The sequence below is a fragment of the Carettochelys insculpta genome, chromosome 30 (genome assembly GCF_033958435.1).
Source record: "Carettochelys insculpta isolate YL-2023 chromosome 30, ASM3395843v1, whole genome shotgun sequence".
NCBI classification, from domain to species: Eukaryota; Metazoa; Chordata; order Testudines; family Carettochelyidae; genus Carettochelys; species Carettochelys insculpta.
In genome coordinates this window covers 756,292-784,230 of record NC_134166.1, presented here as the reverse complement: position 1 = coordinate 784,230, position 27,939 = coordinate 756,292, and the positions used below count along the sequence as shown (strand labels likewise).

Here is a 27,939-nt window from a genome sequence, read left to right as displayed (position 1 = left end):
TGAACCAGCCGCATCCCGCCCCAGTCAACAACACCCCCACCCCGTCAGCACTGAGGCCTGCAAAACAGGGGCGTGTCTGTGCTTCTGACCAGAAGGAACTGCCTGCAGGGAGGCAGCAGGTGACTAGTCTGTACTGACCTAGAAATGCACACAGGTGCCACACCCAGCCACTGCTGGCTTGTGTGTTATGCAAAGTCTGGCAGGGCTTGTTGCATTTAAGACAGGGTCACGATTAGCCTTGGAAGTGTAACCCTTCTGTTAACGCCAGATGCCTGCCAGAAGGGCCGGGTTCAAGTCTTGTGGGGTTTTCCTATTAAGGATACAACCAACCGGCTCGAGCCCCCACCCAGTGGCCTAGGACAATTTCACCCCCGTGCTGGGTGCCTGTAAGGCAGTTCTCCCCCCCCTCGCAAGCACAGAGTCTGAGATAGAAATGGCTTGTTTAATGACTCTAACCTACCCCAAGGTTACAGCGACAGATGCAGCATATCTCAGCACAGAAGAGACAAAACCCCCTTTACCCACATACCATCCCCATAGGCAGTAGAACTCATTCTCTTGCTGGGGCTTTTGGCCCTTTTCCACACACAGTTTCAGGATGTACCTTCTGCGGTGCAGTCCCAAACCCAAAGCCCACAGATACATCACCAGGGCAATACTAGCTGTCCACTTGTCTGTAGCCTCCCCTTGCTGTCACCAGCCATCTGCCAGTCACCGTCATCCCCCGCCTCTCCTACCGGCCACCTGCCAGTCTGCCACCACACCTACCAGCCGCCTGCCAGTCGCCATCATCTGCCACCCCCCGCCAGTCCATCACTGCTCCTACCAGCGTCCCGCTGGTCTTGCTGTCATCTGCCAGTCCTAACCCCACTGCTTAGGACCACCCTAAGGCAGAACCCAGTGATTTCAGCTCTGTGTGGCCTCAGCAGCCACTCTGTGATTTTAGCTCTTGGTATCTCTAGGGTGGGGGTTTCACAAACACCCTAGTACCCAGCTCTATCTTTCAACAGGTGGGGAGGGTTAATCAAGCCAGGCTTATAGCTATATGGCCAAGGCATTGAGCAAGCTAGTTCAACCAGTACCCCTCCCCTTCATTCCACAATGCTTTAAACCAGGGAGCCCTGTGTAATCAATGTCTTACACAGTTAAGGCGACTGCCCTGTCCCCCACAACAACCCAGAGCATTGCTGAGATCTCACAACTCCCATATTAAGTGTCAGCTTAAATTGTGATTTTTACAACTACATGTTTACAATAGACCAAATCTCATGGCTTACTTGCTACCCATTAGGCTTTGCCTGAAAAGGTATCACACATGCACACCTTTGCATTCTCATGCAAATGATCACTGGGAGACACACTCCTCCCAGCCTCAGTATCACACCTGCCGCCCTTTGCATTCTCATGCAGATGACCTTTGGGAGACACATTCCTTCCAGCCTTCAGCAGCACTGCATTCCTTCTGCCACATTCCTTACAGAAGGAACTGATGTTTTATTCAGCAGATCCGTTCTGTAACATGCACAAACCCATGCTAACATCCTTCAATAACTGCAATTTACAACAAGGCAAATTAGGAAATATTTTCTCTTTTGCATACTTTGCCTTATCTAATTCTTGACCGCCCCCCCCCACCTTCTGGCCCTCCGCTCCCTGATTTGCTCCCTTGATAATATTTTTCTGATTTGTCAATCTTGATTACTGTTTTTGGTTCTCTGTGCCTTAAATATTGAGTCTGTTCTGGTATGGCTATGGTCTGAAGTGGGTCTGTCCCATGAAAGCGCATCACCTAATAAATTATTTTGTTAGTCTTTAAAGTGCTACTGGACTGCTTTTTTGTTTTGATAGGAAAAATGCTGTAAGAGTATTGCCATTGGCTATTCTGACATTTTAAAAATGCCAGTGGCTACTTCAGGAGTGTGCAAAGTGGTGGGGGCAGGCCCTGGGGGTGGGGTGGGGTGGGGAGGGGATAGGGGGCATAAAATGCCAAAAGGGAAAACAGCACAATCGGCTGCTGGGTCTCAGGCTCAGCCATCTCATTACAAATATTGTGCTCTGCTACTCTTTCCACATCTGTGTATTCGGGTATTTACCTGTTAGTGAAGTTTTTACATTCTACAGCTGTATTTGCTTACCTGTACTGAAAGGGTTTTGTCCATAGGAATATACCTGAACTTTCGTTGGTGTGGGTTACACTAGACAACTGGGGGAAGGGCTGCTAACTGCAGAGGTGAAAAATGGGGCTGGTGTAAAAAGTGTGCTCACCTCTGGGCTACCCACCAACAACTCCGAAGTCCTACACACAAAGGGGCGGGGGCATGGTCAGTAAGACTGAATAGGTAAAGTGTATCCGGGCATCGCCTACTGTTTACCTGTGCAAGAGTACAGCTCTTGCAACACCCCTGGTGTAAAGTAAGTTCCTGCGTTTTTTCGAAAGGCAACTGAAAAAAAAAACATAAGTTCCACCCTGTAGCTGCACACTGACCAACAGGTACCTGGTCCTCAGGGCTGGCCTTTGGCTCCCCAGTGCAGAGCTGAGGGAGGGAACTGGCAGCAGTAGCAGGTTGTCGTTCTCTCAGAGAACACAGTCAGGAGACACAGTTTGCCAGGGGGTTTGCTGACAGGAGAACGCGAAGCCTTGTTCCACTAGCGTTGTCAGTGCAGCATCTCTGGTGCAGTCAGAAGGGAGCCAGGTTACTTTGCATCAGCAAACACAGCAAGGAGTCCTGCAGTACCTTGAAGACTTACACATTTAGCTGGGCATCAGGTTTCCCGGGCTGGAGCCCATTAGTCAGATGCTTTGGACGCAGGGGAGATGATCACGGATCTGGCACCCAAGTGAGACTCAATCCAACTGAACCCAAACACCTCCCTCCATCCCTTTCTCTCAAGTTGGGGTGCTGGAGCTCTACCTGCGCTTCAGCCTGGGAGACTTGTCACAAGCTGGAGCAAAGTGAGTCAGGGGCCAAATCCAGGCCATGGGCCATAGCCCCCTCTCCCCTGCTCTGGACTGACAGGCATGCGCTGCCATTGGTATAATGCACCATCTCTGCAAACTGCGGTAGCTCCGTCAGTTGGAGCAGCTCCCACCGATGTAGCACCACCACCACGCTGGTGAGTCTTACGCCGTGCAGAGGGTGGCTTATCCCCACGTTTCGTGTGGCCAAGCTGCAGCCTCAGGACCCCTGGGCCTACTCAGTTCTGCAGGTGCCTGTTGTCACCTGGTTGCAGACATGCCTATCACACAGCAGGGCTTGTCTCCTCCATGCTGCATGATAGGCTGGGTGGGCGAGGGCAAGGCCACCACAGAACACCTCACTGCCCTCCAGTATGGTACTCAGTGGCCCTGCAGGAGCTGGGGCGTGGTGCATCCTCAGGATAGGTGTGGGGGTTTGGAGAACTTGGCCACCAGCCCCTGATGTGTAACAGTATAACCAGTATCAGAGACGGAGCCCCGTTAGTCTGTAGCTGCGAGAACAACAAGGAGTCCTGTGGCACCTTATAGACTAACAGATATTTTGGAGCATCAGCTTTCGTGGGCAAAGACCCGCTTCATCAGCTGCAGGAGTGGGGAGGGGTATTTAAAGAGTGGGGTCCCAGTAAGAGGGAAGGCCAGAGCTGATAAGGTCTATTCAGTCAGGGTGGAAAAGGCCCTTTATCAATAGAATGTATGAAGAAAGTTAAAAACAGGTCACGTAAGACAATGGGGATATGGCCCATTGTCAGTCTAATGTGGAGATGTTAACACCTAGGGCAGAGAAGCTCCTTTTGTAAGGTGCGAGCCACTCCCAGTCTCTGTTTAATTCCTGGTTAATGGAGTCAAGTTTGCAAATAAATTGCAGCTCAGAGTTTTTTTCTCTCTCCATTTGATCTTTTTGAAATTTGTTTCAGGACTGCCACCCTTAAATCTGCCACTGAGTGTCCAGGGAGAGTGAAGTGTTCCCCCACAGACTTCTGTACATTACGGTTCCTGATTTCTGATTTATATCCATTTATTCTTTTACGTAGAGACTGTCCAGTTTGGCCAATGTATTATATTAGTAGATGTGCAGGTAAAGGAGCCCCTGATGGTGTGGTTGGTGTTCTGTAGATACGTGAACAGAGTAGGCAGCGACGTTTGTTGCAGGGGTTGGTTCCAGGCTTGGAGTTACTGTTTTGTGACCTATAGTGGCTGGTGAGGATTTGTTTAAGGTTGGCAGGCTGTCTGCAGGCGAGGACAGGCCTGCATCCCAAGGTCTGTGAGAGCGAAGGGTCGTTGTTCAGGATGGGTTGCAGATCCCTGATGATGTGCTGGAGAGGCCTTAGGTGGGGGCTGTTTGTGATGGCCAGTGGTGTTCTTTTGTTTTCCTTGTGAGGCCTGTCTTGTAGCAGATGACTTCTGGATACCCATCTGGCTCTGTCAGTCTGTTTCCTCACTTCGTTAGGTCGGTATTGCAGTTTGAGGAAAGCTTGGTAAAGGTCTTGTAGATGTTTGTCTCCATCTGATGGATCAGAGCAAATACGGTTGTACCTTCATGCCTGGCTGTAAACAATGGATTGTGTATACTACAAAGGTAAAGGTGTGTGTGTCCCTGAGTGTGGCAGGGATGAGAATTCATGCGGGTAACAAATGGGCCATTACTAATGGCATGCAGATGGCTGTTCTTAGGGGCTTGGAATAGGTGGACTTGGGTGGACTGTCACAGGGAGGCCAGCAGGTCCCCAACAAAGCCTAAGTGTGTCACAGCGCTGTAAGGAACATGCTGGGGGTGGGGGGAAGGCTTAAAGACGGTTGTATTTTCCCCTAACCTCGGCCAGAGACGAACACCCAGGGTTTGCTGAAACTTTCCAGAACCAGCTGGCCTAAGGCTGATGCTCAGGCTCGGAAATTTCAGCCTGCGTTTGCTAAAGTTGCCAGCAATGGAAGATAGCCATTGCGTGGGGACCGGGGTGGCTGTGAGGACAGAGATGCTTCATCATGCCAAGGAGTGGCAGGAGCTGGAGATGGCAACACACTGCCCTCCTCCTCCAAGACAGGGGGACACCCACTTGTGCACCTTGCAACCTAGAGCCAACAGGGCCTTGGCAACCCTGGGGACGAGGTGCTGGTGCTGAATGCTGCCAGCAGCCAGCCCCGAGCCCCATCTGCTGTGTGTTGGCGGGGGTAGTGTGTGGGTGTAACCAGTCCCTTGCACCAGGGCATGGCAGGGAGGGGCTGCCCCTGCCCCCTGAAACAAGGTCTGGGACCCCTAGCTTATGCCTTGGAAAGCTGGCCCTGGCAGAGCCCTGGGGTGTGGCCCGTGGGGTGCTATCTGGACTCATGGCCAGTCTGGACTGGCCCTGGGGATGGGTTCAGTTCCAGGCCGGGGGAGAGCGTTGCCCTTTTAAGAGGGGACTCTCCAGGCCTCAGTGAACTTGCAACTTGGCATTGCCATTGTTACTGGGCTGGCCAGAGCTGGGCTGGGCTCCCGCCCTGGGTGCTGTGCTTGGCACAGTCCTGGGCCACCCCTGGCAGGTGGGCCCCTGCTACTCTGCCTGGGCAGGGGTGCAAGGCAGGTAAGGGGGTCCCTGCCCTGGGCCGGGCTGCAGCTGCCAGGACCCTGGGCTCGGGGCTGGGTGCCCGGGGGAGGGGAGGGGAGGGGCGGCACCGGGCGCAGCTACTCATTGTGACCTGCATTCAGCCCTGTTGCTGGGACACTTGTCACCATGGCAACAGTAACTCTGGTTATTTAACGGAATTCCCCCAGAGCCGGGTGCCTTGGCGCGCGGGGACCCAGTGGGTCTGGATGGGGCTGCAGGACCCAGCTCCCTGGAATCCCGTCCGGGCTGGCCCTGGCCTGCCTGGGTCCCGCTGCCTGTCCCACCCGGGGCCTGTGCCGGCGGCTCAGGAGTTCCTGACCTGTCCCAGGAGACGCTGTGGAGCCCAGCACTGCGGGCGGAGGTGAGCCGTCCCATGGGGACAGCAGCGGCAGGCGCGGGGCTGCAGCTGGCACCCCCTTTCCAGGGCCGCGGGAGGGACGGGATGCTGTGCAGTGTTGTTCTATCCCCTACCAATATTGCACTCGTCCCGGCCTCCTGCCTCCTTGGGCTCCTCTGCAGCCAGCCCCCTGTGGCTGCAGCCCGGCCCCACGGCACAGGGGAGCCGGTCCCTTTCTTTCTGCGGTTGGGTGAGCTGTGATTGGCAGGACTGTTTCCAGAGGGATTGCACTCATCCTGGCCAGAGTCAGAAGGGATCTGAGCCACTCAGCAAGGCCGGGGGTGGGAGAGATCCAGGTGCCCATCCTGGACCAGTGTCCTTGGGGAGGCATCAGTTAGCCCTCTGCTGGGGCTGCCTTATTGTGCAAGTGTCTCCGAGCAGTGCCCTGCCAGAGCCTCCCTGCACAAACTTCCTGCCAACTGCACACTGCCAGTGCCCAGCTGAGGACCCCAGCGCCAACCACCAAGCCCCTAGCTGGCACCTCAGTGCTGCAAGCTTCCTCCCAGCAGTGCCCAGTCCGTACCACCTAGGACCCACAGTCAGACTGGAAGTGCACATGAGCAGACAGGATGTAGTCCGGGCTCCTCTCCACAGCCAGGAGCAGACAGAAGCCCCCCAGCCCCAGAAAGAGGGCCCAGGCTGGTCCCCCAAGGATACTGTCTTCTACTGCTCCACATGCTGGGATCCATCTGCCCTTCTGCCTTGCCCTGCCCCCTTCCTCCCCCAGGAACCAGGCTCACAGGGTAGAAAACAATCAGAGCTTTATGCCAGACGTGGGGTAGGGGCTCTGAGGCGAGCCCTGGGCTGCAGGGCGGGTGCTGTGGGAACTAGCAGCACCAGCTGGGAGGAGCTCGGCGATGGCCTCACTCGACCGGCAGCACCCAGCACCATGCGTTCCTTTGCCAAGCCCGGCTACAAAGGCTCCGGAGGAGGGTCCTGGTGATGGGTGTGCTTTGGTTCTCCAGCTGGGGGCGGGGACAGGCCTGGCTGGGCTGGGCTGGGCTGGCGCTTGAGTACCAGTCAGCTGCAACGCAAAGTCCAATGACTCTAATACTGGGTCTGGCCGGCAGGCCACAGGCAGGAGCAGCTGAGGCCCAGCCAAGGAGGAGCCCAGAAGAAGTCCCCTGGTGATGCTCTCAGAGATCCTAGGTGTGACTGGGGAAGGGGCTGGCTGACTCACTCGTGGCCCTGCAGCAGGAACCGGCGGAACGGCTCGAAGTCTCCAGGGATCGTATCTGCCAGGGAGGGAAGGGAGATGAAGCCAAAGGCCAGGCCTGGCACCTGGGAACAGGGATCTCTGGGCACTTCACCACAGAAGCTCCTAAACCCTGATTCTCCAGGTGCCTGCCCCCCCTTACCCCCAGGAGACGGGGACTGGGGCATGGGCTATCTCCTCTTGGGGTGCCAGGGCCAAAGCAGACCCAGGGCAGGGGGCTGTACTGGGTCAGGGAAATGGAGCCTAGGATTGTCCCTTCCCTTCTCAGGCACCACCCTGATCCGATGCTGGGTGGGCAGTGAGGGAATGCCCTTTGGTGACCCCTAAGCAGCTGTGTGTACCCTCCTGCCCAGGTGCCCTAGGCAGCCCCAGGGAAAGGACCTGGCTTTCGAGCCCCCCACACTGGCAGAACATCTACGCAGAAGAGCCTTGTCAAGCTCCAGGCTGTGTGCCCAGAACAGCTGCATCCTGGGGGGACCCCAGGGGAAACCCCTAACCCTTCCCGGCTGGGCTAAGCCAGATGTACAGGTTCCTTTGGTGATAGTTCTCCACCATGGCCCAAAGCTACCTGTGGGAACTCTGTTCTGGCCACTCCACGGCCCCATGGCCCCGACTGGGGACCCAGCAGGTATCGAAAAGCTTCAGTGCCTGATCCTAGGGTGCTGGGCACAGGGCACAGCCAGCTCCCAGCCCTGCCTGCCCTTCTGGCCCCGCTCACCATTGCACCGGTACTGCAGATTGGACCAGATAATGTTCTCCTGGGAAAAGCAGAAGACGCCCAAGCGCCCACCCCGCATGGTGCTGTCGATGATCACCCCAGAGTCAGCCACCAGACGGGGCCCCTCATAGAGCCGCACCCTGGGGAGAGAAGGGCCAGGCCAGTGAGTGCAGTGCCGAGATTGGGGGGCACAGTCCAGTGAGACCCCCGGGACAGGGGGACATGAGGAGGAGATGGGCCAGGCCAGTGAGTGCAGTGCTGGGGGGGGGGACATGGACCAGTGAGACCCCAGAGGTAGGGGGACATGAGGAAGAGAAGGGTCAGGCCAGTGAGTGCCGGGGTTGCAGGGGAACATGGGCCAGTGAGACCCCAGCGGCAGGAGGCAAAAGGAAGAGACGGGCAAGGCCAGTGAGTGCAGTGCCGGGGAGGCATGGACCAGTGAGACTCCAGGGGCAGGGGGACGTGAGGAAGAGAGGGGCTGGGCCAGGCCAGGCCAGTGAGTGCAGTGCCGGGGGGCACAGACCAGTGAGACCCCAGGGCAGGTAGACACGAGGAAGAGAGGGGCCAGGCCAGGCCAGTGAATGCAGTGCCAGGGATCGGGGGGCACAGACCAGTGAGACCCCGGGGCAGGGGGACGCCAGGAAGAGATGGGTCAGGCCAATGAGTGGAGTGGCGGGGATCGGGGGGCACACACCAATGAGACCCCAGGGCAGGTGGACATGAGGAAGAGAGGGGTCAGGCCAGTGAATGCAGTACTGGGGATCGGGGGCACAGACCAGTGAGACCCAAGGGCAGGGGGACGTGAGGAGGAGAGGGGCCAGGCCAAGCCAGCGAGTGCAGTGCCGGGGATCGGGGTGCACGGACCAGTGAGACCCCGGGGTAGGGGGACATGAGGAAGAGAGGGGCCAGGCCAGGCCAGCGAGTGCAGTGCCAGGGATCGGGGTGCACGGACCAGTGAGACCCCGGGGTAGGGGGACATGAGGAAGAGAGGGGCCAGGCCAGTGAGCGCAGAGCTGGGGATCGGGGGGCACGGACAAGTGAGACCCCGGGGTAGGGGGACACAAGGAAGAGAGGGGCCAGGCCAGCGAGTGCAGAGCTGGGGATCGGGGGGCACGGACCAGTGAGACCCCGGGGTAGGGGGACATGAGGAAGAGAGGGGCCAGGCCAGGCCAGCGAGTGCAGAGCTGGGGATCGGGGTGCACGGAGCAGTGAGACCCCAGGGTAGGGGGACACAAGGAAGAGAGGGGCCAGGCCAGTGAGTGCAGAGCTGGGGATTGGGGTGCACGGACCAGTGAGACCCCGGGGTAGGGGGACACAAGGAAGAGAGGGGCCAGGCCAGCGAGTGCAGAGCTGGGGATCGGGGGGCACGGACCAGTGAGACCCCGGGGTAGGGGGACATGAGGAAGAGAGGGGCCAGGCCAGGCCAGCGAGTGCAGAGCTGGGGATCGGGGTGCACGGACCAGTGAGACCCCGGGGTAGGGGGACACAAGGAAGAGAGGGGCCAGGCCAGCGAGTGCAGAGCTGGGGATCGGGGGGCACGGACCAGTGAGACCCCGGGGTAGGGGGACATGAGGAAGAGAGGGGCCAGGCCAGGCCAGCGAGTGCAGAGCTGGGGATCGGGGTGCACGGAGCAGTGAGACCCCAGGGTAGGGGGACACAAGGAAGAGAGGGGCCAGGCCAGTGAGTGCAGAGCTGGGGATCGGGGTGCACGGACCAGTGAGACCCCGGGGTAGGGGGACATGAGGAAGAGAGGGGCCAGGCCAGGCCAGCGAGTGCAGAGCTGGGGATCGGGGTGCACGGACCAGTGAGACCCCAGGGCAGGGGGACATGAGGAAGAGAGGGGCCAGGCCAGGCCAGCGAGTGCAGAGCTGGGGATCGGGGTGCACGGACCAGTGAGACCCCGGGGTAGGGGGACATGAGGAAGAGAGGGGCCAGGCCAGGCCAGGCCAGCGAGTGCAGAGCTGGGGATCGGGGTGCACGGACCAGTGAGACCCCGGGGTAGGGGGACACAAGGAAGAGAGGGGCCAGGCCAGCGAGTGCAGAGCTGGGGATCGGGGGGCACGGACCAGTGAGACCCCGGGGTAGGGGGACATGAGGAAGAGAGGGGCCAGGCCAGGCCAGCGAGTGCAGAGCTGGGGATCGGGGTGCACGGACCAGTGAGACCCCAGGGCAGGGGGACATGAGGAAGAGAAGGGCCAGGCCAGGCCAGGCCAGCGAGTGCAGAGCTGGGGATTGGGGTGCACGGACCAGTGAGACCCCGGGGCAGGGGCAGAAGGGAGACACACGGGTGCCCTTGGGGCACAGCCAGCTCCCAGGCTGCCCCCCAGGGCCGTTCTCAGGCCCCAGCCCTGGCCCCGCCGCACCCCATTGTTCGCCCGGTTTGCATGTGAAAGCGCTTGGCTGGCGGGAGCATTCCAGCGGCCCGGGTTGCCATGGCGACTGGGACAATGGGGGCTGAGGCCCAGCTTGTGAATGGAGTCGCCCCGGGCTGCGGTGCCGTTCCCAGGCGCGGAGCTGCACAAACACGGCCCCCGCTCGCCCCCAGAGCTGCCAGCCCGCGGGCACCTTAAAAAGGAAACTGCCTTGCATGGCAGTCCCCCAGCCCAGCTACCAGTGGGACCCACCAGACCTGCAGAGCTCGGGGTCACTGCCAATTCCACTGAGGCCCCCACCAAACCTGCTGGCTTCTAGGTCCCCCCACCAGCCTTACTGTCTCCCAGGGCTACTCCACCAGTTCCAGGGGGGTCTACCAAGCCTGCAAGGCACTGCAGTCCCCCAACAGCCTCATTGTCTGACCCGGATGCACAGGGGTGTCCCTTCCACCAGCCTCTTTATCCAGTTTCAGGTGCAGTGGTCCCCCAGACAGGAGCTGCAATCTGTGCCTGCCCCAGCCATACTGCTGGGCTCCAGGTGTGCCCTTCCTCACCTGATGTAGCCCACCTGGGGCCTGTGGGTGAGCTGCCATCGGTAGGACGTCTTGTCTTTCCAACCCACGTTGCGGGGGTCTTTCCAGAGGAGCCGAACCTGGTCTGGGGTGTGGCCTGTGTGCCACAGGGCATTGCGCAGGTGCTCCCCAGGGCCGTTCTTGGACTTCACAGCCTGTGGGAAGCAGGTGGGAGCATCAGGAGAGAAGGACCCCAGGGCAGAGCATGGGGCCTACCATGGGACAGGGACTGCGTGCACTGGGCCCAGCCAGCCGTCTCAGGCTGTGTCCAGGTGTGGGGAGCAGATTCTCAGTTTGTGACGTTATTGGATTTAGAGATGAAAGTGCCAGCTCAGTTCTAGGAGTGCACCGAGTCTTGTGCGATGTGGGGCATGTGAGCTGCCTGTTGAAGCTGGTGACTGGCTGATTGTTTGTACTGCTCACGTGCTTGTATGGATTCCGTATTTGAAGTTAGGAGTATTGGCTCCAGACTTGTCTTTCAAAGGTCTGCTTCAGGGAGACCTCCACAGCAGGCTTGGAAACTATTGTGAAAGGTTCCCAGGCAGGTGAATCAGTATCTGACACACAAAGGGCCTTATCAGGTGCCAATCCACCTCAGAGGAGCTTTGCTGTGAATGTGTCACCCATCAGACAGGCGATGGCCGATTGCCTGGACAGGTGACTTTCTCATGTGACAGGCTCCTCCTTCGGAGTTCCTAGCACAGTGAGAACAATGCAATTCCATCCGCATGGGCCTGCGTACAAAGGGGCCCTGGGAGTTCCTCCATCTCAGTCTTCTCTCCAGCTCATCACTTCAGAAGCAACTTTGCTATGAGCTTGGGCCTGGAAGGACCCATCCAAACAAAGGACGATTTCCAGAGATGTATAAGCCTGTTCAAGTTCTGCTAAGAGCCTGCACCAGGAACTTTGCATTTGTGCACGTAACGGAATCTAACTCTCAATATTTTCTTTCTTTCTGTCTTTCTTTCCACTGGAGTTGGAAGAATGGGCCCAGCATACACTTTGGGCGAGATCTGACATATAAACTGACCTGGGGATGCGACTGGTCTTTTGGGAATGGAAGAACCTGCTCAAATGTGGTGAGATTGGTTTTCACAAGCTCTCATCTGTGCAAGGAGGGGACTGGTTGTGGCCCAAGAGAACTGGGCTGTCTGAGGGAATTGCTGGTGTGACTGGCTGCCCAGTGAGGCAGTGGAGGTGCTGTATGGTGGGTGGGGTGTGTGAGAGTGGAGGTCCCCAGTCTCGAACTGCACACAGCCCTGTCTTTCAGCAACTGGCCCTGATTTGCCCTTTCAGTGATGCCCCAGAAAAACTTCCAGTATTTCAGCACTGACCTTGAGCTGCAGCCCCGGCTCGGCCACAGCCCTGAAGGGTGTTGCCTGCCAGTACGTCTGCTCTGTCTGCTTCCACATCACCACGTAGAAACTGGCGCTGTCCTGGTAGCTGAAGATGAAGCCGGCATAGTCATCATCCGTGATGGTGTTAACGTGAAAGGTGCCCTCGAAGTCCACCCCATTGAAGGCTGTGTAGCCTGTGCACAGGGCAGGGCAGAGGTTTAGCAAGGGCTGACTGCATCAAGACAAGTGGGGAGGGACCCCAGTGTTCCAGCAGGAGTGTCTGGCTGTAGGGAGGCAAGGCTTTGCCCAGCTTCACCTCAGCCACCAGCTGCCTCACAGCCTCCCTCTCCTGACTCCGGGACTCAGAGGTCACACCTGTGGGGGGAGTGGAGAGCCTGGACCATAAGTCTCAGCTGGGGAGGGATAGGAGGGGAGATGTAGCGTGCTACAGAGACACTGAACACCCACCTACCTACTGCCAGGCCTGGGTCACTGTTCATGGTCTGCACAATCTCCATGCCCTGAGAGGAGAGAATCTGGATGTGACTTCAGTCTCTGTACGTACAGCTCCAAGCACCCAGCCCCAGGACCAGCTTTGCTCTGCCCCACATGCTGCCCCAGCCAGGGTTCCCTCTGTTTGCAGGGAGAGTCCCCCCGTGCCGTTCCAGTGGTCACCCTCCTCAGTGCTGCATTCCTGGGCACTAGGGCAGCTGTCTGCAGCCTGGGGACCAGGAGATGGGGCAGCCTGGGCTCCTCTGCCGCCGTTGTACCTGATTGAGAACCACCCAGTTGGGATCGATCTGCGCATCCCCCTCGGGGTCGAGAATGACAGTCTGGTAGGCCCGGAAGTCGGTCAGCGTCACCTCGGCACTCTCCGGACACACGTCCAACTGGTCGGCCACTGTGTCATTGTCAAAGTCCTCTTCGCACACATCACCCACTCCGTTCCCTGAGCACACGGCAGGTCACGGGACGGGACACGGGCAGGGACAGCACACGCACACCCCCACTCCGTTCCCTGAGCACACGGCAGGTCACGGGACGAGACACGGGCAGGGACAGGACACGCACACGCGCACCCCCACTCCGTTCCCTGAGCACACGGCAGGTCACGGGACGAGAGACGGGCAGGGACAGCACACGCACACGCACACCCCCACTCCGTTCCCTGAGCACACGGCAGGTCACGGGACGGGACACGGGCAGGGACAGCACACGCACATGCACACGCACACGTGCACCCCCACTCCGTTCCCTGAGCACACGGCAGGTCACGGGAGGGGACACGGGCAGGGACAGCACACGCACACGCACACCCCCACTCCGTTCCCTGAGCACACGGCAGGTCACGGGACGGGAGACGGGCAGGGACAGCACACGCACACGCGCACCCCCACTCCGTTCCCTGAGCACACGGCAGGTCACGGGACGGGACACGGGCAGGGACAGCACACGCACACGCGCACCCCCACTCCGTTCCCTGAGCACACGGCAGGTCACGGGACGGACACGGGCAGGGACAGCACACGCACACGCACACGCACACCCCCACTCCGTTCCCTGAGCACACGGCAGGTCACGGGACGAGACACGGGCAGGGACAGCACACGCACACGCACACGCGCACCCCCACTCCGTTCCCTGAGCACACGGCAGGTCACGGGACGGACACGGGCAGGGACAGCACACGCACACGCACACCCCCACTCCGTTCCCTGAGCACACGGCAGGTCACGGGACGGGACACGGGCAGGGACAGCACACGCACACGCGCACCCCCACTCTGTTCCCTGAGCACACGGCAGGTCACGGGACGGACACGGGCAGGGACAGCACACGCACACGCACACCCCCACTCCGTTCCCTGAGCACACGGCAGGTCACGGGACGAGACACGGGCAGGGACAGGACACGCACACGCGCACCCCCACTCCGTTCCCCGAGCACACGGCAGGTCACGGGACAGGACATGGGCAGGGACAGCACACGCACACGCACACCCCCACTCCGTTCCCTGAGCACACGGCAGGTCACGGGACGGACACGGGCAGGGACAGCACACGCACACGCACACGCACACCCCCACTCCGTTCCCCGAGCACACGCCAGGTCACGGGACGAGACACGGGCAGGGACAGCACACGCACACGCACACGCACACCCCCACTCCGTTCCCCGAGCACACGGCAGGTCACGGGACGGACACGGGCAGGGACAGAGGGTATAAAGCAGTAGAAGAGGGAGGGTGGGGGTGGGGCACGCTGCACTTGGAAAAAGGGGTGGGTGTGGGGAAGAGCTCGCATGGTTGTAGGGGCGGGAGTGGGGCAGAGCAGTGGAGGCTAAGGGGAGCTGAGAGTTGCAGTGTCTCCAGCCCAGCTGGCATGCAGGGCTGTCGCTGCCAGGCAGGGGCTGATCCCGGGGAACTGCCTGAGCCAGGAGAGCCTGGGCCAGACATATCCCAGCAGCAGGAGACGCCCATCCCAGCAGGGCATTTCCCGGGCCTCAGGCAGGCGGCGCTGGCTGCTGCAAGCCGCCCAGGCCCCAGCCGTGCTCACCATCCGAGTCCTTCTGGTTGGGATTGGGCACGAGGCGGCAGTTGTCAGGGCCGGGCGGCGTGTAATCAGGGACTCCGTCGTTGTCGTCATCGTTGTCGCACTCATCCCCCTGCCCGTCGTTGTCCGAGTCCAGCTGGGAGCTGTTGGGCACTTCGGCGCAGTTGTCTTTGGTGTCCTGGTGTCCGTCCCCATCGCTGAGCCAGAGAGGCGGTGGGAACCAGCTCTGCCCTGGGTGCCCTCAGAGATGCTCACCTGCCCCAGGACTTCTCTCAGGGCTCCCCCAGGGCCCCTCTGTGCCATCTCTCCATGGGCACACCAACTCCTGAGGGGCTGCTACCTAGGGGGAACCTCACCTCCCTCCTGTGGGAGCACCACCTGCTCGGGGGGCAGGCAGGAACCAACAGCTGCCCCCCCGCCAGTTTTTGCTGCGCAGGGCAGGACGGGCACCTACCTGTCCTCATTGGTGTCACAGACATCTCCCACCAGGTCGCTGTCCACATCTGTCTGTAAAAGGCCAGAGCCCCAGTTTAGCAAGGAGCTGCCCAGGCCTGGCCCCAAAGTGCAGTGAGGGGGCTCCCTGCCTGTCCACCTGGGGAATCCCTGTGGGACCCCAGCTATTGGGGATTAGAGGGCTTCCTGCCCCAGCCATCCCAGGGTGGGGCACCCAGGTCTGCCAGTGGTCCAGGTGGGGAAAACAGGGAAGATTTTTGGGACCAATATGTGTGACTCAGTTTACCCACCCAGGTGCTGGTCTCAGGCAGGTGGGAATAAGCCACCCAGCACTGTCTGCCTATGGGTGGAGACAAGGGAGCCTTCCCCAGCCCACAAGCTGTGAACAGCTGCAGCTGAGGCAGGGGCAGAGGGGATGCCCTAGAGCGGCAATGGGGAACCAGGCCAGGATGTGCAAGGGGTGTGTTGCTGGCACAGGCAGGCTGTGGAGCCCCAGACTGGAGCCTGGGGTACGGGGGCAGCTTCCTCGCCAGCTCCAGCCTGTCCACAGCTCCGCCTCCCCCCAGTGACCTGTGGTCTCCAGGGCTGGATGCCAGTGGAGTAGCAAACGGGCTTGCTCTCCATGCGGCCACAGCCCCTCTGCCCTGGCCTGGCCGCTGGCAGCCCACAGGGAGGCTGGTCCCGGGCAGCTCCACTCAGAGACGGGGAGTGCAGAGCGGTGGCCCAGGGCCGGGGGATTTTGTGGGGGCGGGTGAAGAGATGCTGCCCCAGGCCTGCCGGCTCTGCCCACCAGGCGTGTGTAGCACCGGTCCCCGCCTCCAGCTCAGCACTGGGCCTGGGCCCTACACCAGAGCCTACGGCACCCAGCCCCACACCTGAGTGGGGTTGCTCATTTCGGGGCAGCTGTCACAGGCGTCCCCGACGCTGTCCTCGTCCCGGTCCGTCTGCAGCGGGTTGGGCACTTTGGGGCAGTTATCGAGAGCATTGGGGATCCCTGTTGGGAGACAGCACAGATGGGGTGAACAGGCTCTACCCACCAGTCTGCCATGGCCCCGCCAGCCCCTCTGGCCCAGCCTCAGACCCCCATCAGCCAAGGCAGCCCAACCCAGCCACACCCCCAGGCACATTCCAGCCCTGAGCCCCCACCTCCACACGTGAGGTGTGTCTCTTGGCCTAGGCCACTCCCGGCCCCCCACCAGCCAGATCCCCCAGAGCCTCCCTGGCCCAGCCCCCACCCTCACCATCCCCGTCAATGTCGTTGTCGCAGGCGTCCCCCTCGCCGCTGCTGTCCGTGTCCCGCTGGTCGTGGTTGGGCACGTTGGGACAGTTGTCGCAGGCGTCGCCGAAGGAGTCCGTGTCCGAGTTCTGCTGGTCTTTGTTGGGGAAGAGGCGGCAGTTGTCCTGGGGGAAGAGAGACCGGGGGGAGGGGGCTGAACCCTGTGACTGTTGGGGGAAAGGGACGCCCCATCGCTGCTGGGGGGGGATGGGGGGGACGCCCCATCGCTGCTGGGGGGGGATGGGGGGGACGCCCCATCGCTGCTGGGGGGAGGCCCGTCACAGGGAAGGGGGAGCTCCTACCCCCACCACAGTACGGCAGGCGGTGTCAGGAGTGGGGCTGGGCTGGGCTCACACCCCTAGCACAAAGTCCCGCTCCCTGGGCGCCACAGGTGGGCACAGCCCCGCACACCTCCACGTTCTTGATGCCATCCCCATCAGCATCATCATCACACTGGTCCCCGATGCCGTCCCCATCAGCATCCTCCTGCCCGGAGTTGGGCGTCAGCCGGCAGTTGTCCTGCAGCCAGGGGCCCGCGTTAGAGACAGGGCAGCAGCCCCCCACCCAGCCACCCCGGGACTGGGAACCCCACGGCTCAATGTGCTGCACCTTCCCATGGCTGGCCTGCCAACCACAGGGCCCCCTTCCCACAGGGCTATGTCCCCCCAGAGATGCCCTGAAGGCTGGGGCATCTCTCCCTGGGTCCCTGCACCAGCTCCCTTCACCCCATGGCTGGGTCCCCTCCATTGCCCCCCCCAGGGGTTCAGTCCCCAGCCCCACCAGTCCCCTTCACGCCACGGCTGGGTCCCTTCCATTGCCCCCCCAGGGGCTCGGTCCCCCCCACCAGCCCCCTTCACCCCATGGCTGGGTCCCCTCCATTGGTCCCCAGGGGCTCGGCCCCCCCACCAGTCCCCTTCACCCCATGGCTGGGTCCCCTCCATTGGTCCCCAGGGGCTCGGTCCCCCCACCAGTCCCCTTCACCCCATGGCTGGGTCCCCTCCATTGCCCCCCCAGGGGCTTGGTCCCCCCACCAGTCCCCCTTCCTGCTGCACTGGACTGTCCCTCGGCACCTGCTGGCAGTGCTTGTCATTGTCAATGCAGGGCAAAGGCTCGTCAGGGTAGCCATCCAAGTCCGCGTCCCGACCGCAAATGTTCCCATTGCCAGCCCAGCCCACGTTGCACTGGAGGGAAAGCCGGGGGGAGCAGGAACCGTCACAGCAGGGGAGGGCCCCACAGGGAGCAGCCAGCCATATCCACCCCCCAGCACTCGCTCACTGGGCCCCACACCCCTCACCAGCCCCCCAAACTCACTAGTCCCCCCAGAGCTCACTGGGCCCTGCCCCAGCTCTGCCCTACCCCCCGAACTCACTAGTCCCCCCAGAGCTCACTGGGCCCTGCCCCAGCTCTGCCCTACCCCCCGAACTCACTAGTCCCCCCAGAGCTCACTGGGCCCTGCCCCAGCTCTGCCCTACCCCCCGAACTCACTAGTCCCCCCCAGAGCTCACTGGGCCCTGCCCCAGCTCTGCCCTACCCCCCGAACTCACTAGTCCCCCCCAGAGCTCACTGGGCCCTGCCCCAGCTCTGCCCTACCCCCCGAACTCACTAGTCCCCCCCAGAGCTCACTGGGCCCTGCCCCAGCTCTGCCCTACCCCCCGAACTCACTAGTCCCCCCAGAGCTCACTGGGCCCTGCCCCAGCTCTGCCCTACCCCCCAAACTCACTAGTCACCCCAGAGCTCACTGGGCCCTGCCCCAGCTCTGCCCTACCCCCCGAACTCACTAGTCCCCCCAGAGCTCACTGGGCCCTGCCCCAGCTCTGCCCTACCCCCCGAACTCACTAGTCCCCCCCAGAGCTCACTGGGCCCTGCCCCAGCTCTGCCCTACCCCCCGAACTCACTAGTCCCCCCCAGAGCTCACTGGGCCCTGCCCCAGCTCTGCCCTACCCCCCGAACTCACTAGTCACCCCAGAGCTCACTGGGCCCTGCCCCAGCTCTGCCCTACCCCCCAAACTCACTAGTCCCCCCCAGAGCTCACTGGGCCCTGCCCCAGCTCTGCCCTACCCCCTGAACTCACTAGTCACCCCAGAGCTCACTGGGCCCTGCCCCAGCTCTGCCCTACCCCCCGAACTCACTAGTCCCCCCCAGATCTCACTGGGCCCTGCCCCAGCTCTGCCCTACCCCCTGAACTCACTAGTCACCCCAGAGCTCACTGGGCCCTGCCCCAGCTCTGCCCTACCCCCCGAACTCACTAGTCCCCCCAGATCTCACTGGGCCCTGCCCCAGCTCTGCCCTACCCCCCAGAGCTCACTGGGCCCTGCCCCAGCTCTGCCCTACCCCCCGAACTCACTAGTCCCAGAGCTCACTGGGCCCTGCCCCCGCTCTGCCCTACCCCCCCAAACTCACTAGTCCCAGAGCTCACTGGGCCCTGCCCCAGCTCTGCCCTACCCCCCGAACTCACTAGTCCCCCCCAGAGCTCACTGGGCCCTGCCCCAGCTCTGCCCTACCCCCCGAACTCACTAGTCACCCCAGAGCTCACTGGGCCCTGCCCCAGCTCTGCCCTATCCCCCCAAACTCACTAGTCCCAGAGCTCACTGGGCCCTGCCCCAGCTCTGCCCTATCCCCAAACTCACCGCACAAGAAACGTCGCCATTCCGCTCAAACATGCAGTAGCCGTTGATGTCGCAGGGGCTGAGGCTGCTGCAGGATTTCTGTGGGACGCAGCCCAGTGTCTGGTTCCCCAGGAAGCCCACCTTACAGGGCCCACACCTGAAGGAGCCCTGCAGAGATGGGGCAGAGCACGTTGGGGTTGTATCAGAACAGAGCTAGAAGAAAGGGTCCGAGTCCTACGCAATGTTTCCTTTGCAAGTTCCATGTGCTGGTTTCACCTGCCAGCCCCCTTCTTGATCAGCAGAAAGGAACAGCTTGTGCTGCTGGTAGGCACCCATCAGGTCAGCTTTAAGTGTGCACACCCCTTAAGGCAGGAAGAGACCATGACTCCCGATGGGTATTTCTTGTGGCTTAGGGCACGGTTTTATGACAATGTTTGCCAGGAGGTCTTGTCCCTTGTTTGCTTCACAAATTAACTTTAGCTTCTTGTCTAAATAACTGCAAACTAAGTTGTGTAAAGTTCTTTAGTAACTATACAACCCTTCCTAAAGCCAAACCCTGCCTGGAGCTCTTGCCATAGCTGTTTGGTGGGACTGGAGGATTTACTGTGCCTGGCCACGGATGAGCATGAAGTCCCTCACGAATGTCCTGATGGTCAAGAAGAACCGAGAAGCTTGGCGCCAATCTGAAAACGTCCATTGTGCCCGAAGCTAAAGGAATTAACAGAACTGACAACCACCCACACAGGTGAGAGAACAGAGGAGAGCTAATAATGGGAAGCCTGACTATAGCCAGAGGAAAACGTGGAGCTGAACGACTGCAGTACGACATTGCACAATCCACAGCCACCCCCGGGAACTAACAAGTACAAAGGGGTGTTGTGCCCTGGAACTCTGGGGTCAGTCCTGCAGTGCCTCAGGGAGCGCCGCAGCCCAGCTCCTCACTCAGGTCCCAGCTAACCAGCCCTTAGACTGACTCCAGGGGGGACAGCTGGGGAACCAGCCGGCCATCTGCAGGACCCGCGTGCGTCTGCATCTTAAGGCTGCTTTCCCTGTGTTTCCACTACACACGGTGTGCAGCCCTTTCCCTGAAAACAACCCAATGTGCGTGACAGAGGAGCTGCAAGGCATGTTCGTGCCAGCCCCCAGGGAGCACGTGCTACTCACCACCGTGTTGGTGCAGACGGAGTTTGGGTCGCAGCCACCATTGTTGCCATCATTGCATTCATCGATGTCAGTACATACCTGCAGCAGGCCAGAGAGATGGGCATGCAGGGACCCCGTGTCCCCCTCGGTGCCACCCCCCATCACAGGGACCCCTCGTGTCCCCCTCGGTGCCACCCCCCGTCGCAGGGACCCCCCGTGTACCCCTCGGTACCACTCCCCGTCGCAGGGACCCCGTGACCCCCTCGGTGCCACCCCCCGTTGCGGGCACCCCGTGTGCCCCCTCGGTGCCACCTCCCATCGCGGGAACACTGTGCGCCCTCTCAGTGCTGCTTCCCTGCACCCATATTATTCCCATCACCACAGGAACCCCACACCCAGCTTGGAGCAGGCACCTGCCCCACAGGCTCAGGCTCAGGCACTCCCTGGGTTCTCCCAGCCAGTGGCTCCTGTGGGTGCCTGGCCTGGCCTGGCTCCTGGCTCACACCCCCAGTCACCCTGCAAGACTCTCTCCCAGGGGATCTGCCATGGCCCAGCAGCAGGCTCCAGATGGCACACTCTGCACTTGTTAGGGTGAGACTCTCCCTCAGCCCTTTGCCTTCCAGGCCCTGCTGCAGCACCCACCACCCCAACACTGCCCCTGCCCACGTATCCCCCCAGCACCGGGCACCTCCCAGCCACACTCACCTGCTTGCTGGCCTTGGCATAGTCTGTGCCCACGCCGGAGACCAGGCTGCCCTTGTACCCAGGTGGGCAGGGCTCACAGCGGAAGCCCGGTGCTGTGTTAATGCACTTGGCGCCCGGGAAGCAGGGGTCTGCATAGGCGCACTGGGAGACAGAGAGGCCTGGTGAAAAGCCAGCTCACCCCCCCAGAGCAGGCCGCCCTCGGGCTGTCCCTTGCCCCAGCCGCAGGCCCCGTGGGGTGGAGGGGAGCAGTGCTTCCTGCAGACATCGCTGGAAAGCCAAGAGTTGGGGTCTGCAGAGTGGGAACTAGGGAGCAATGGGGTCCCAGCACCTCCCCGAGGGCACAGGCTGCATGCGGGGGTGCGGGAGCCCTAAGGGGCAGCCAGGGCCTCGAGCTGCATCCCTGAGCCTGGAGCCAGATGGTAGCGGAGTCTGAGGAGGGGGTGCTGTGCCCCGAGCCTCAGGAAACCTGGCTGTGAGCCATGGAGAGGCCCCAGCCCCGGGGCAGGGTGGGGGTGAGGCAGGGCAGGGTGGGGGGCATTCTGGAGGGGCAGTCAGTGGGGGGTGAGGCAGGGTGGGGGGCAGGCAGTGGGGGGGCGCTCCGCGGGGGGCGGGGCAGGGTGGAGTGACTCAGGGGAGTCGCCGCCCCGGCCCCAGCAGGCTCACCTCATCGAGGTCGGCACAGTGGGTGCCGTTGCCCTGGAAGCCAGGCGGGCAGGGCCCGCAACGGTAGCCGGGGGACTCGTAGGTCTCCATGCAGTCCACAGCCTGGAAGCAGGGATTGGGGCTGCAGCGAGAGCGGTGCTCGTGGAACCCTGCGGGCAGAGCCGGGGGGGGAGGTCAGGCGCCCGGCCTGGCCCAGCCCGGCCCCGGAAAGGGGACCCCCAAGCGGGCGCCATGGGCCCATCACTCACCGCACACCTGGCACTCCATGATGGTGTTGCGGATCAGAGACAACTCCTTCACCTGCCGGCAGAGGAGGCGAGTGAAAGCTGGGCATGGGGGGAGCCAGGCCAACCCCTGACAGGCAACACACCAGGGAGATGCTGTCCCCAGCACTCACTGCGGGGCCCAGAGAAGGACCCAGGAACCTTCTTCATGTGCAGAGCAGGGGAGGGCTCCGGTGGGTTAGTCAAGGGGGGCCAGGGACTCAGTCCGGGAGCGGGCGCCCACAGAAGCCAGCTGTGGTTCTGGTGGGTGACCCCACCTGCTCTCTGGCCCCCAGGCTCCACCCCAGCCCCCTGCCCAGGCCTGGCGCCCCCAGGCTGCACCAGCCCTGCTGCAGCAGTGCCCACACTGGCTCACCTGCTCCCGGATGTCCTCGCGCAGCTCCCCCAGGACACGGTTGAAGAGGGTGAGCTGAGTGACAAGGGCCTTGGCCTGCTCCCCTGCCCACACGCAAAGGACAAGGTCAGGCCCTGGCCGAAGCGCTCTGCCCACTGCCCCGAGCTTACCCAAAGGGCCGACCCTGCTGCAGAGTGGCCAGTGAGAGCCCAGCCCTCTGGGCCAAACCCCAAGTCACCTCTGAGCTCCTGGCCCGGTTACCAGACACATGCAAGCCAGGCTGAGACCGTGACGTCCAGCCCCACTAGTGTCCTAGTCCTTTGAGCCCAGGATGGCGCTTTGTGCTGCAGCCAGGAGTGCAAGCTGACCCCCAAACTCCTTGCACGTGTGGCCCAGGCAGCATTTGAGCCGCAGTGTGACTGGGCACAAGATGAGCTCGTTAGACAGCAGCACAATGTCCCCACACCCTGCAGCCCCCAGGCTGCCTGTTCCCCAAGCTGCTGCCCAGGCCCTCGTGCTGGGAGCGTGGTGAGCAGTGAGCTACTCACCCAGGATGGAGTTCAGCATTTTGGCCACTGCAAGGGAAGAGACAGGAGAAGTTAGTACCCGACCAGCACATCCCCTACCTTGGCTGCCCTCCCAGCACTGAGGGAGCCAACAGCAGCCTCCTCAGGCCCATGGGTGGCGGGGGAAACGAATGCCCTAAAGCCCAAGGGGAAGCCCAGGGTGTCACTCGGTGCTGGAGGAGACAGAGAGGCACCCCCCCAGCTGGGCTTGACCTGGCAGAGTGTGTGTGTGAGTGAGCGTGTGACCTCTCTATGGAACACACACGCCTGGATCGCCAGCTGCCCATGTGTAACCGCAGGACCTGGATTGGTCCCTGTCCCTGCAGTTACTCCCGTTCACTGTGTAACACACACTATATGTACTTGGCCCCTGTGTGCCAGTCTGGTGCCTGTGATCACTGTGTGATGTGTGTGTGTCTGTGCACGCCTGTTTTGAGCGGATGGTGTATGTGAGTGTAGCCTGTGCGTGTCTGTGCAGCGCTTGTATGGGGCAAAGCCTGTCCATGGGCAGCCCACATGGTGCCTGTGTTGGGCGTAGGACACACGTTTGCTGCCCGTGGTTCTGCACGGTGCCTGCCCACTTACCTGTGTTCTCAACGGACTCATCCCCTTGGAAGGGACATTCGCTCAGGGCCCCAACTCGGCTCAAGGACCCTCCTAGGATCAGCTTCATTGACTCCACAAAGCCCTGACCCACAAAGAGAAGAAGCTCAGCCCCGTGCCAGGGTCCCAGTGCCCACAGGGCAAGGGGGACTCAGCCGCCTCCAGCCTGCATCCCCCATTCCCTCACCTGAATCCTCTGATAGGCTTTCTGGCCTGTGCGCACCTCCACCGACTGGACCTCGGCCTGGGGCAGGACCAGCAGCCCAGGTAGCCCCCCGTCGGAGTCCACCTGCTTGCAGTCCATGTAGAGCTCCATGGCCAGGGTGTCTCCACGCAGGCCGCTCAGCCGCACGATCACCATGTGGCTCCGCCCGTCTGCCACACCAGCGTGCTGCAGGCTGACGGAGTGCACCTTGCCATCCTCCCGCAGGTAGCGCACCAGCACTGCGAAGCAAGGGGTGGGGCTGTTGGACTTTCCTCCTGCAGCTGGGAGTCCCCAGGGGATGGGCACACCCCCGCCAGCCAATACACCCTCCCCAGCAAGGTCTACAGGGGCAACCTCCACAGCTCCTGCGGCAGAGCCAGCCCCACCTGGCTGGCACCGCTCTCTGAGCTACGTCAGCTAGGTCACCCCATGCACTGGCAGGCCTGGCCAGAAGGGAGCTCCTGGCTTCCCGCATCCCTACCTTTGTTGGTTTTGCCAATGACAGAGGCTTCCAGCCACCTGGCGTTGTCCTTGGTGTACAGGCCAAAGAGCAGCCCGCCCTGCTTCGGGGGAAGGCGGAAGGTGGAGAAGAGATAAATGTCCTCAACGACCAGCAGCTGTGTCCGGATCTTCTCTACCACACTGACCATGTGCCGGCCCTCAGCCACTGTCAGCAGGTCTATGACTGCAGGGGAAGGACAGCACAGGTAGCTGCAGCCAGCGCCTAGCCCAGGACCTGCTGTCACCAGCCAGGGAGTGCACTGCCTGGGGACATGGAGAGCCTCCCTGCAAGGGGCATGGCAGGTTCAGGAGACAATGCTGGGCATGCTGAGAACAGCGCAAGCCCGCTTTGCCTCCAGGGTGCTGGCTGCTGCGCTGAGTGGAGTCCAGCAGGGCTGGGAGCCTTTCCATTGTGCCTGAGCCAGGATCAGCCCTCCCAGCTCATCGGAGCTTTCAGGACACCCCTCATGTTCCCTGCCCACAGCCAGTCTTCCTTCCTCAAAAAAAAAAAAAAAAGCCAGCTAGTAGCACTTTAAAGACGAACAAAATAATTTATTAGGTGATGAGCTTTCGTGGGACAGACCCACTTCTTCAGCCCACAGCCACACCAGAACAGACTCAATATTTAAGGCACAGAGAACCAAAAATAGTTACCAAGGTTGAGAAATCAGGAAAATATAATTGGTGGGCAAATCAGAAGAGCAGCGGGGCAGTAGTAGTGGAAGAAGTCAAGAACCAGATCAAACAAAGTATGTAAAAGAGTTCTTATAATGGGCAAGGTAATCCTTCCTCAGTGTGGGAAACGCTGCTGTAGCATCCCAGCAGGCCTGGAATTGCCCCTCAGGGGCCTAGCCCCAGTATGAGGAAGGGGAACCTGGCCTGGGAGCAGGGCCCACAGGGAGCCCCAGCCTGGGAAGGAGCCCCATGGACCAGGTATCAGGAGGTAGCCGTGTTAGTCTGTACCTTCAAAAACAAGAAGTCCTGTGGCACCTTATAGACTAAAAGATAATTTTGAAGTAAAGCTTTCGTGGGCACAGACCCACTTAGTCAGTGCATGAGTGGGGGTTCCAGAGGAGGGTTTAAATACATGGGCTTTTGAAAAGGACGGAGTCCCAGTCAAGAGCAGGGCCAGAGCTGACAAGGTCTGCACAAGGTCTGTTCTGTGACTGAATAGACCTTGTCAGCTCTGGCCCTCCGCTTGACTGAGACTCCTCTTTAAACCCGCCTCTGGATGCCTTCCCCCCACTCATGCATCTGATGAAGTGGGTGGGTCTTTGCCCAGGGAAGCTCGTGCTCCAGGGAACAGCCGGCGTGGCAGGGCGGGGGCACCCTCCCCACAAGGTGGCGCCCTGGCCCTGTGAGCTGACCAGCCCAGCCCAGTCATTGCCAGGGCATAGCCCTGCCACCTCTCAGCCCCCCTGTCCCCGGGAGCCCCAGCCACAGAGCAGGGGGTTACCTCTTCCCATCCTGCTAGCTGGCATCTTCCCAGCAAGGCACACGCCTGGCTCGGTGCCATAGGACCTGCCTGTGCTAACAGCAGCAGCTGCCCACCCACCAAACTGCACAGGCCACTTGGCCTCCGGTCCCTGCGACCACACCCACTGCACGGCAGCCCCCTTGCCTGGCAAGGAGCTGGGCAAGGGGATCACTGCTCCAGGCTGGGAGCGCCCGGAGGATGGGAAGTGCCAAATGCTGACTACAGGATCCCTCCCCCGCCACTGTCATCCAGCTACCCCTGGGGAGGGACCTGGCAGCCCTGCCATGCCGGTGGGCCCCCCAACCAAATCGTTAATGATGCAGGGTGTGTGGGGCACAGACTCCCCAGCGCAGCTGAGATGCTGCCTGTTCCTTCAGCGCAGGAATCCGGGGCAGAGTGTACCCCAGTGACTTCCCCTGCACTGGGGGAGTGCAAGCAGCAGCCCCTCAAAACCAGCCCTGACCTGGATTGCAGTGACCCAGCAGGCCCAGCTGGGTCAGGCCAGCACTCAGGGTCACCAGCAGAACCTGGGGCTGGGTTTCTGTGGCAGCTCTGACCACAGCCAGAATGTTTCCTGACCAGCCCTTTCCACTCTGACCTCAGGCTGTGCCCTGGACTCTGGGCACCTTGAACGCTGGAGCACCTCTCAACTCTGAGCCTGGCAAGCTTCAGCAGGTCTGCACCACTGGGCTTCTCCAGAGCATGCTTCCCTGACCCCCACCTCTGACCCTGACCCAGGCTACTCCTCGCCCTTGGCCGTTTCCAGCCAGCGGCTCCGCACCCAACTGCAGGATACGTGTGCAGACCGACATTTCTGTACAGCCCTTGGGCTGGTTCACCGCCATGAGTTCCTGCAGAGTCTGTGGGCAACACCCGGCCTGGCTAGACCCCTCGGGCCACACCACATGGCAGGCAGCTCTGCGGTTTCCCAGCCTGGTGTGAAGAATGTTCTTCTGTGCTGCAGCTCAGAGCCCAGACACTTGTAGCTGTGCACAGACCTAGCGCCAGACCTCCCAAGGAGGCAGGAATCTGGTTCCCAGCTTCCAGCCATGCAATCCATGGGGCCGCTGCTCCCCACCAGGCTGAGCCCCAGAGCTGCCAGCTGGGGAAGGAAGGTTCAGGGAACACTGGCCAGTCCCTTCTGCCAGAGCTGGAAGCCCCTGGGATGGGTGGGGCAGGTGAAGCCCAGGCCCTTTGCAACCCAGCGTGGGATGGGTACAGAACAGAGGCCAGTGGGGTGCAGGGGACCATGCAGCTGGTATCTGCCCCATGCTGGACTCTCAGCTCTCAACAACCCAGCCAGTGCCAAGGGCCCTGCAGCTCCCAGCACCCCATGACCCAATCCCCCAATTGCCAACTTCCCCACCCTGCAGGTCCCAGAAAGTCCCCAGCACCAGCTGTTCCCTGCTGCACAGCCACATCAGCCTGCAGCCCCCTCCCCCTGCCCCACCCATGGGCTGCCTGTCCCACAGTGACCCCCCCACCCCCACCCATGGGCTGCCTGTCCCACAGCGACCCCCCTCCCCCTGCCCCACCCATGGGCTGCCTGTCCTGCAGTGACCCCCCCACCCCCAACCATGGGCTGCCTGTCCCACAGCGACCCCCCTCCCCCTGCCCCACCCATGGGCTGCCTGTCCTGCAGTGACCCCCCCACCCCCAACCATGGGCTGCCTGTCCTACAGCGACCCCCCACCCCCACCCATGGGTTTCCTGTCCCACAGCGACCCCCCACCCCCACCCATGGGCAGACTGTCCCGCAGCGACCCCCCACCCCCTACCCCACCCGTGGGCTACCTGTCCTGCAGCGACCCCCGCACCCCCACAGGCTGCCTGTCCCACAGCGACCCCCCACCCCCTTCCCCACCCATGGGCTGCCCGTCCCGCAGCGACCCCCGCCCGCCGGCTGCACTCGGACACACTGCGGCTGGCCGGGGCAGGGAGCCCGACGCGGCGCGCCGCCGGCTGCAGCCCGCTCACCTTGCAGCTCCTGCCGGGCAGAACCGGCCGCGCCGAGGAAGAGCAGCGCCAGCAGCGCCCGCGGCTCCATGCTGCTCCCAGCCCTGCGAGCGGGGAAGCCCGGCGGAGCGCGGACCCTGGGCGCCGCTGCTCGGGGGCGGGACGAGGAGCCGCCAATCAGGGGCGCTGCTAGCGGGGACCCGACCCGGCAGCTCTGAACCGTCGCCAGGACAGCTGGCCCGCAGGCCCGGGCTGTCACCGCGAGGCGCCCCGGGCAGCGCCCTCTCCGCCGGTGCGCGCGGGGTCCCTGCTGGGGGCCCCCGGGGTCTGGGGCTCACGGGGTCCCTGCTGGAATCCCCTGGGGTCTGGGGCTCACGGGGTCCCTGCTGGGGTCGCCCGGGGTTTGGTGCGCCTGAGGTCCCTGCTGCAGTCCCCCGGGATCTG

The 27,939-nt window shown here is 61.8% G+C and overlaps 1 protein-coding gene across 1 annotated transcript; it reads right to left on the bottom strand.

Moving 5' to 3' along the window:
- Positions 1 to 446: 446 nt before the first annotated feature.
- THBS3 (thrombospondin 3) lies at positions 447 to 27,690 on the bottom strand. The gene is made up of 24 exons (XM_074980580.1): positions 27,517 to 27,690; positions 24,043 to 24,246; positions 23,544 to 23,800; positions 23,339 to 23,441; positions 22,736 to 22,762; positions 22,209 to 22,291; positions 21,818 to 21,869; positions 21,570 to 21,718; positions 20,907 to 21,047; positions 20,223 to 20,300; positions 19,080 to 19,226; positions 17,523 to 17,633; positions 16,864 to 16,971; positions 16,418 to 16,577; positions 16,052 to 16,170; positions 15,178 to 15,230; positions 14,727 to 14,920; positions 12,942 to 13,120; positions 12,644 to 12,692; positions 12,169 to 12,365; positions 10,817 to 10,989; positions 7,891 to 8,030; positions 7,137 to 7,191; positions 447 to 4,481 (listed from the first exon to the last, which is right to left on the bottom strand). The coding sequence occupies exons 1-24, from the start codon at positions 27,584 to 27,586 to the stop codon at positions 4,421 to 4,423; spliced, it is 2,910 nt and encodes a 969-aa protein (XP_074836681.1). The 5' UTR covers positions 27,587 to 27,690; the 3' UTR covers positions 447 to 4,420.
- Between the last annotated feature and the right edge of the window lie 249 nt (positions 27,691 to 27,939).

Coding starts and splice junctions, on each gene's coding strand:
- THBS3 (XM_074980580.1), bottom strand. CDS start 27,586: ATGGAGCCGCGGGCGCTGCTGGCGCTGCTCTTCCTCGGCGCGGCCGGT. Junction 13,121..14,726: donor CAACCAGAAGGACTCGGATG/GTGAGCACGGCT, acceptor CCGTGTGCTCAG/GGAACGGAGTGGGTGATGTG. Junction 12,366..12,643: donor TGACCCAGGCCTGGCAGTAG/GTAGGTGGGTGT, acceptor CCCTGTGCACAG/GCTACACAGCCTTCAATGGG.